The sequence below is a fragment of the Lactuca sativa genome, chromosome 5, assembly GCF_002870075.4.
Source record: "Lactuca sativa cultivar Salinas chromosome 5, Lsat_Salinas_v11, whole genome shotgun sequence".
NCBI lineage: Eukaryota > Viridiplantae > Streptophyta > Magnoliopsida > Asterales > Asteraceae > Lactuca > Lactuca sativa.
In genome coordinates, this window is record NC_056627.2 from 58199934 (window position 1) to 58209791 (window position 9858).

The following is a 9858-nucleotide window of genomic DNA, read 5'->3' on the forward strand; positions in this document are numbered from 1 at the left end:
CATGCACAATGATTTACCACACTGTAAACTGTTTTACCAAGTAGGATACTATAAAAGGTTTTCCAAAAGGTTTTCACTTGTTCAAAACTCTTACTTATACTGTTTTATCAAAGTTCATTTTAAACTGGTTTAAGAAAAGTTTCCAAAGGATTCTAAAGGTTTTCAAACTTATTTTACAAAAGAATACCCTGTCGTGATTTTCTCAAGAATAAAGGCTTTTCTTCCATGTTTTGATACTCCCTCTTAGTGTAAACTCCTACTTATTAACACTTTCACTTCGTGATGCATTTATATCTGTTATCGCCTCTATTTTGCTTATACTTGTAGTCGCTTATGCCTGTTAGACACTCTTACTTCACTTGTTGTCACTTCTACTTCGTTATTCCACACTGTACGGTTATACATCACGATTCGGTTATTCCACACTGTACGCTTATACTTCACGATACGGTTATTCCACACTGTACGCTTATACTTCACAATTCGGTTATTCCACACTGTACACTTATACTTCACGATTTGGTTATTCCACATGATTTGATTATACTTCATGACATGTTTCCACTTATTACATACTCAATCGTAGTTAGATGTATGCCTATGCTGGTATAGATGCATATAAATAATGATTGAAGGACTTAGGAAGGCTTGTTCGCCCTATTTCCTTTTCTTCGTTGAGATGTGGTCTGGTGGGATCGGATGTCCGTCCGAAGGTCATTTGATCATTAGATATATATTATGTATACAAGCATAGACATATAGGTTTACTCTAGTCAGTTCAGTTATGAGTCTCTACTACTAGTCCAGTGCTTATTTTGAAAACCCACTACCCACTATTTGGTATGCATCTTCGGGACACAGTCTTCTCCGTCGTCTAGTTGGTAACCAGAGTCTCCTGTAAGGAGAGCGGACATTGTGTGTATAGATCTATACGGGATTGACACCCCCGCACCCTGACTGCTAACTACAGTCCACGACCTACCAAGCCAAGGGGTGACAAATGTCATATTTTACATAGACGCTTGTAGGGCGTCAAGTACTCTATTGTCGGTTAGTATGGTTACGAGTATCCCAGGTTACCTTATAATTCATGGTCTTAAGGTAATGGTATATTACACTGTATTTTACACTGTATGTTGGAAACCCACTCTCAGAGTCACACTGTTTTTAGACCTTGCTAGCTGTATCTTTCATTTGATACTGGTTGGGGTCTGTATTCTCTGTTTTTAGACCTTGCTAGTTGTATCTTTCATTTGATACTGGCTGGGGTCTGTATTCTCTGTTTTAGACCTTGCTAGCTCTATCTTTCATTTGATACTATCTGGGGTCTGTATTCTCTGTTTTAGACCTTGCTAGCTGTATCTTTCATTTGATATTGTCTGGGGTCTGTATTCTCTGTTTTAGACCTTGCTAGCTGTATCTTTCATTTGATACTAGCTGGGGTCTGTATTCTCTGTTTTTAGACCTTGCTAGTTGTATCTTTCATTTGATATTGGCTGGGGTCTGTATTCTCTGTTTTAGACCTTGCTAGTTGTATCTTTCATTTGATACTGTCTGGGGTCTGTATTCTCTGTTTTAGACCTTGCTAGCTGTATCTTTCATTTGATACTGGTTGGGGTCTGTGTCTCCTCTTGTAAGACTGAGCCAGGCATATCGTTCATTCGATACTCTCCTGGAGTCTGTGATTCTTTTGCCTTAGTCAGCAGTCCTCACTGCTGAGATATATGTTATTTTCCCTGATATTCTCCGACTTTCTTAAAAAGCAAATCCCGTATTTTGATAATGAAAGTATTTAAGGGAAAACTACTTTTTACCACATAACTCTGTCCAGTCTTGGTAGAAGACTGCTTTTATTAAAGAAAATATAGAATTTTCTGGAAAAGACACTAATGTAATGGACACTCTAAAACTACCACTTTTATTAAGTTATTTGAATAAAATGACACTAAATACTTATGAACTCACCAGCATTTGTAAAAATGCTGATACTCGCTTTTCAAATAACTTGTATTCTCAGGTCAGCATTAGACAGGTACAATCCAGGAGCTTCTGTTGAAGACTATTTTGTGCCAAGCTGCACCTATATATTTACGTGTATTACTTGATGTATTGTAATGTAAACTATGTAAAACTATTACTATTAATGCAATGTTTTGTTGTACTTTGATTATTATAATGCATGTGTTGTGATACTTGACATGACGTCATCCACCCCAGAACGTTTCCGCCGTTCCGGTTTTGGGGTGTGACACATAGAGATACATGTACAAAAGCAATTAGTGACCTAAAACACATAAACCTGGTCAAAACAACGAATATCCCTGTGAAACCTAATTATTTAGATCTATTTTGTTATCAACTGCAACAAGACACAACGTATTTTTCTTGTGGAGAACGAGCCCATGAGTTGTCATGGTGTCGACATAATCTACCATCCCACCTGGCAATTTCCAGTCAAAAGTGTAAATTAGGAGATTCAAAAGGGTCAATTCCAGAGTGATAGCTCTGATTGCCCTTCTTGGAGACCCTCTTCAACCCAAAACAAATAGGATAAACTCTATGTCCTTTTGTAATCTTGATAGCTACCATCCAAAAACCTATATGGCTTAAACTCTTATCATTTCTCCCAACATTCAAGGTCTCACCCAATAGTCCATGAATTCACATAAACCAGTCTTCTTAAGAATCTTGTAAACGTTTAAAAAATATGCATCCATCGTTTCTCGTGGAAGATCAACAGAGGTGCAACATGGTATAATCTAAGCGACTCTTTTATTACCGCCTACAATGTTCTTGACCACAATGATGAAACGATATATCCTTCGATGGAGCCACGTTGAAAAGAATTAATGTTATCGTCAAACAATGAATTTACAACACCATCTCTCTAAATTTACTCCAAAAATATCATGAAAATGGGAGCATCTGTCATGGAATTATAAAAACGAATGCAAAAAATCTTCTGAGATAATAAAGATGTAGCAGTGTTTTAAGGAAAAAAATGGTTAGATATTTAATCCTAAAAAACAAAAAATATATGGGTCAAATCAGAAAAAATGAAAAATGTAAATAGCTAAATCAAAAAAATAAAAAAATTTAAAAGTCAAATTGAAAAAAATTTATATAAGTAGTGTTATGAAGAAAACAAAATAGATGAACTTTAATCCATAACAAACCTAATATATAGAACCTCTTATGTAATTAACTCTAAAAATTAAAATAACAAAATAAAATGACATGGCTAAAATAATTATAAAATTTTTCTTACTAAAATCTAGTAACATGTATGCAATGATAGAAACATAAGAATTAAAGGTGCTTTAAAATTTCGACTCTTTTGGATGTACAGCGCATATAATAAACATGTTGAAAAGTCACCTATAATTTTACTGTGCATAGTACATATGATTGATAAATGTATAAATGTCTTCTAAGACCATGTGCTTCCTAAAAAGTGATCCATTACTACTATAGCATATGCTAAACCACTTTTCTTTTTGTTGGAAATTAAAAATAACACAGGTATATGTACGAAAGCAATTAGTGACCTAAAACACATAAACGGTTAAAACAGTTTTAACAAACATCCTTTTTCACTTGAGAAATTAAATCTTTTCACTTTGTTGTAGAACTAAAGGAACGATATTTTAAAACAAATATATTTATTCCTTATGAAACCTAATTATTTGGATCTATTTTATTATCAACTGCAACAAGATAAAGTACATTTTTCTTGTGGAGAACGAGCCCAGGAGTTGTCATGGTGTCTACATCCTCTCCCTTCATCCCATCTGGTAATTTCCAGTCAAAAGTGTAAAGAAGATTCGAAAGGATCAATTCCATGGTGGTAGCTCCGATTGACATTCCCGGGCATCCTCTTCGACCCGAACCAAATGGGATAAACTCAAACTCCGTCCCTTTGTAATCATAGCTACTACCCAAAAACCTCTCTGGCTCAAACTCTTCTGGTTTTTCCCAATATTCCGGATCTCGCCCAATGGCCCATGAATTCACATAAACCAGAGTCTTCTTAGGAATCTCGTATCCGTTTAAAACACATATATCACTTGTTTCTCGCGGGACCAAGAGCGGTGTAGCCGGGTATAATCTAAGTGACTCTTTTATTACCGCCTTTAAGTAGTCGAGTTTTGGTAAGTCATCTTCATCGATCTTTCCTTTTTTGCCTACTGCATTTCTGACCTCTTCTTGAACCCTTTTTAAAGCTTTCGGGTTCTTAATGAGTAAAGTCATCGCCCATACAACTACAGATGCACTCGTTTCCGTACCTGCCAAGAAGATATCCTGCAAAAGAAAGAATCTGAAACTGAGTTTCATGGATGCATGCAAACAAGATAAAGATAGAAGTCAAGTACCACTTTAATTACACCCACCATGACTATTGCTTTGATGTGATCAAAAGTGAGATCGAGTGAAAAAGAGTTGTCATTCTTGAGCTGAAGCAAGATGTCAATGATATCGTGTTGCATGTTCTTGGGCCTATTCTCGGAATTAACATGCTCATCCACAAGTTCTTGGTAGAACGCATCCATATCTTTGAAATTCTTCTCAAGCCTAGCCATGCTCCCGTTGAGATGATCAATCCATCCCATCAATGGAAAATAATCCCTAAAATAGAAGTGCACCAACACCGCTTGACACTCCAAAAGAAGCCCATGAAACCGACTCATTTCTGGTCCATCTCTCTTACCGAAAGCCATTCTACAAATTATCATACTTGTAACAGTCATCACACTCTCGTTCAAATTCACCACTACTTCTGATGAAGAAGAAGAAGAAGTGACGATTTGGGATTTTATTTTGTTGATCATGAACATGACTTCTTCTTCACGATCACCACGAAACGAAAGCACCCTTCTGGAAGTGAATAGATGAAGAGTGCAAATCTTTCTCATTTCTCTCCAGTAATCATTGTAAGGCGTCAAAATCAAACCTTTGTAGCCATACGTGATCTTCTTTTGGCCTGTAAGAACAGGCCTACTACAAAAGATCGCATCATTTGTTTTCAAGACCTCTTTGGCCATTCGTGCTGAAGAAACAACGAGCGTTTGGACAGAACCCAGGCGCAGGGACATGAGTGGGCCGTAGCGTTTGGATAGTTGCCATAGATGGTCGGGGAGGTTGGAGGTGTCGAGCTGGTGCAAATTTCCGATTATGGGAAGTCCACGTGGGGCTGGTGGAAGTTTTGATCTAGGGTTTCTAAATTTTGAAAGAATGAAGATGAGGAATAGAGGGAGGGCTGCTGATATAATGATTAGAAAGGAAGCCATTATTACATTCGTTTGTGAAGTTTTTGTATCTATACCATATCTCTTTATATAGATTATAGATATGAGACAAACCTAGTAATACATATCTCGTGGCTTTGACCGGTCAAATAGCAAATATAATAGATCTTTTTTTACTAAGAATGTGTTCATACTCAGTTTTGAGATAAAGATTGTAAGGCAGCAAAGTACGCAGCGGCGACTCGCTGTGATTTGATCTATGAGTCATGTAAATGTTTTTTGAATTATGTTTAATTTTTTTACTTTATAAAAAATATATATAAATAACATTTTAACCTTTAATAGAAAATTATAATTTTTTTATCCAAAATTATATTAAATCATTATTCAACTTGAGACGTCCTTGTAGTCATTTGTAAGTTTGGTTTGTGTGACCTATCAAAGGTTGAGTATTTCACAAGAAGGTTGAATGTGTTAAAAAAGAATTATCCTTTTCGGAATTCTATGATTTTAACCAATCGTAGATGGCTTCCATTTTGTTTATTTTATTTTAATATCAAGTTCAAACTTGTTATTCAACTTTGTGTTGTTAATTAGTTATATATTTTTCCTTGAAGACCGAAGGTCTTTTTTTATGTTTGAACAGCGACACTATATAGAACAGCTCTAGTAACAAACCAGAGAGCAAAATCACATGCAGTTTACTACAAAAGTTGAGTTTTTGACCGGCCCAATCGATCCAACAAAACACACAATTCCACTTCTCTATGGAAAACCCACATAAGAGCCCATAGACTGGCCACATTACACATTTGCAAATTACACAATCAAAAAATTCACTCGGATTAGGCTTAACTTCTCCAAACATCTTCATATTGCTATACACCCAAATAGACGAGAAAGAACATCCTATCACTACACCAAAAGCCTTTCTAGTAGTCGTGTTTAGGGGTGTGCATGGTTTGGTTTGAAACCGTAAAACCGGCCAAACCGGTCATCGGTTTGGTTTTGCGGTTTATATTTTTTTTACGGTTTGGTTTGCGGCTTCAAATTTTCGAAATCGTAATGAATGGTTCGGCTTATGGTTTGAAAATTTTTAAACCGTATAAAACCGGACCGTAGTGTATATATATATATATATATATATATATATATATATATATATATATATATATATATGTATATATATATATATATATATATATAACCATTAAAACAATGTCATTTTGATAGAAAAATAACAAGTTTCTTTTTATTCATTTGTTGCGTCTAAATTCATTTTTTTCTAGTTTCCTAATGTAACCATGTCATATTTCGATTATATGTTTTTTTTATTAAACCTTCAGGTATTTATATCATATTATCATGTGTGATATTTTAAATAAGTCTTTGTATAAAGGTTTAATAGTTTTATTTTAGTGATAAATCGTGACTAAGGTTGTTGTTTCTTTTAGTCCATCAATGTTTATCTTTTATGTCAATTGTCAATGATTCAATTTGGTTCGTTCTTAATTTTATTTGAAAAATCCTAGTCTAATGGGCCCGACTTAAATGAGTGTAAAAACCCAAACCGGAGCCAAACCGTTAGTAACGGTTTGGTTTGGTTCTTTTTTAATTTTCAATGGTTTGACTTTGGTTTTCGATTGACAAAAACCGTTGCTAACGGTTTGGCTTTGGTTTGACATAAAAACCGAAAAAACCGGACCGTAAACACCCCTAGTCGTGTTAACTTAGAAACCATCAATCAGATCATTTAACGAAGCCGAAGGAGCATAAATATCCCACCAAAGCGCAAACGTCAACTTTCAAAGTTCTTGAGTGATAATGTTCAAAAATATGATCTTTCTAGATATCAACTACAAATTAGGTAAAAACATTATAAAATTAAGGATCGATATGGAAGAAACATAATTTAACAACTACAAGAATAACACGATATAAAGTGGAAACCTGTAACAGAAAAACCAGTATGAACATCCAATATTTATTGAACTAAGTTGCTAAAAAAACTCTAATGAGAGATAAGACAAAAGGATCAAAAGATGTAGGAATCTAATCTAATAAATGAAAGTATTTTTGTAACATGGTATTTTGTGATTATTTTCAACTAAATTTTTTCCACGTGGTATTTTGTGGTTGTTTTCATTTTTATTAAATTTCATATAATAATTAATTAAATGTATTTATTACAATAAATGTAATAATAAATGCTTATCACTTTCATTAATTGATTTTTTTTCTATTTGCAAAATTTCTAAATTAAAACTCAATTAGTTTCTTTTGTTTATTTATCTAAATTATTTGTTTAAATTTAAAAGAGAAAAAATATTTTAATTTTAATTCAACATTTTTCTAATTTTCTTATAAATTCAAACTTCTCAAATGTTTAGAATTTCATATTTAATTTTTTTTTAAATGAACACATGTAATACATGAGTTTACACCTAGTAAATAAAATATGATATAATAGTTTTATATAACAGTCTTACAAAAAGTTATAATCAAACTATAAAACCCCTAATTAATAGGAAACATTCTAAATATACATGGGTCGATGTTGTAATCAAATGATAGTTCTTTAAGACTGAAAGATATATTCATCTTTCATCTTTTACTTTTTCTACGTCACATCAGCGCTAACTTAGTTTTTCATCACATTTTAAAATTCAAAAAATACTCATCTTTCATTTCCCTTCACTTTTTATCTTATTTTTTTTTAAATATATTTTATATCAATACTATACTTTTTTTTGCAGTCCCTTCTCTTGGAGGAGAATGGGCCTTTTTATACCTGGAGTTGGGGAAACAAAACCCCGATCATATCTTCTACTTTTTTCAAGTCTGGCAGGGACATGCGGCTTTTGATTGGTAGATCGTGCTCCGTGAGTGGCTGTTTGTTATTGGTACACACTTGTCAGGGGATCAGCGTCCTGACCGTTACACATATCGCTCTGGAGGACGACTGGTACTATTTTGTCTTGACGCTGGTTCTAGCGCTTGGGCGCCAAGGAACGAACACGAGGTTGCGAAGGGCTAGGGCGAGGATGTGGCGTTAGGCGTACACCGACTTTTTCCCAGGCCGTCCATCAAATTCACGGTTCTGTTACACCTGACGTATTCCTGATGGGATACGTCAACAAGTCTCTTATGCTAGTAGACGTCAACGTTGGCTTATGGTAGTTGAGTTGTTCTAGCTTGGATCTGGACACGCCTTCAGTGTGGATGGCTTTTAACGACTGCTGACGTGACAGAGGTGTTTTCACAGGTGGTTTTCATCATTGTAACCGGTTGGGCTTCCCACTTGCATTTAAAACTTCCACATTTTAGTCAAACTTCCTTTTCCGGTTCTTTTCACTTATGCTGCTTCTTTTCCTTTTCTCTCATGTTTCTACTTCTTCGAAGGACCATGGTTGTTTTGAATACCGAAATCATTCCTTCTTCAAGCGAGTTCGCCTCTCTTCAAGAACGATTTGGTTTTCTTCCCAAGCACGGCGTGGAGTATCCTCGAAAGGGGGCAATAATTTCTCGCCCGCTGAAAGGGAACGTCGGGGTCCCTATTCCGATCTCCGTGGCTAGTCTGAGGCTGCCGATGACGGACTTTTTTGATGAGATAATGCACCAATATGGCTTTCGTGTGGACAACCTGACTCCAAACGTTGTCAACAAGTGTAATGTCCGGAACTTATAAGGTATTATTCATATTTATCTAAGGTTAATGAATTTAATTAGGTTGGGCTTGGACCATTGGGTCCTTGTGATTAGGCCGAGATGTGTCATACGTGGGGCGTACCATGCCATGTATGCTCAGCGTACTCAAGGGATAAGGACACGGATGCCATGCATGTATGCCCAGCGTACGAAAGGGTATGCGCAGCGTATGCATGCAGCCTCTAAAACACTAAAATTTAGGGTTTGCATCCTATTTAAGCAACTTATAATCTTCAGATCCCTTATCCTCTCAGCCTCCCTTGCCCTCTCAGTGCACAACTCAAACCCTAACCCTCTTATTCATATTTTGGAGCTTACTTTGAGTTTTTGGTATAACTTTGTTGATTTTGAAGAAGAATGAGTTTGAAGAAGGAGCAAGAGCTTTGAAAGGACTTGTAGATCCAGAAGTTTGGTCTCATTTCTGACTCATTTGAGGTATCAAGCTTCAAACTTGATGTCACAACTAGAAATTTTGTGCCTTGTAACCACAACACTTATGTCAATTATGAATCAAAAACATGAAAGCATGTATGATGCTTACTCTATGACAACAAAATTTCAGTCAAACACTTCATACAAGCATTGCAAATAGTCAACAAGCAATTGGAAAACCTTAGAAATCCTTGTTTAAGTCCATTATGGATTAGGATTTCATTATTGGGCCCAATGGACCAATAAGCTTCCAATTGGACTATCTTGGGCATAGAACTCTTGAATGGGCTCTAATTGGACCCACTTCCATTTATTTCAATATTTTGGGTCATATTGGGCCTAGAATGAAATAAATTATTTAAATGAACCATATTGGGCCATAATTAACCTAATTTAGCCTTAATAGGTCACAAAAATCACATTTATAATTAATTGGGGCCAAACATCACTTAACATAACCATGAAATGGGCT

The 9858-nt window shown here is 35.4% G+C and overlaps 1 protein-coding gene across 1 annotated transcript; it reads right to left on the bottom strand.

Annotated features, from left to right (window-relative positions):
- Nucleotides 1–3589: 3589 nt before the first annotated feature.
- Nucleotides 3590–5326, bottom strand: LOC111879707 (6,7,8-trihydroxycoumarin synthase). The gene is made up of 2 exons (XM_023876165.3): nucleotides 4392–5326; nucleotides 3590–4302 (listed from the first exon to the last, which is right to left on the bottom strand). The coding sequence occupies exons 1-2, from the start codon at nucleotides 5286–5288 to the stop codon at nucleotides 3679–3681; spliced, it is 1521 nt and encodes a 506-aa protein (XP_023731933.1). The 5' UTR covers nucleotides 5289–5326; the 3' UTR covers nucleotides 3590–3678.
- Between the last annotated feature and the right edge of the window lie 4532 nt (nucleotides 5327–9858).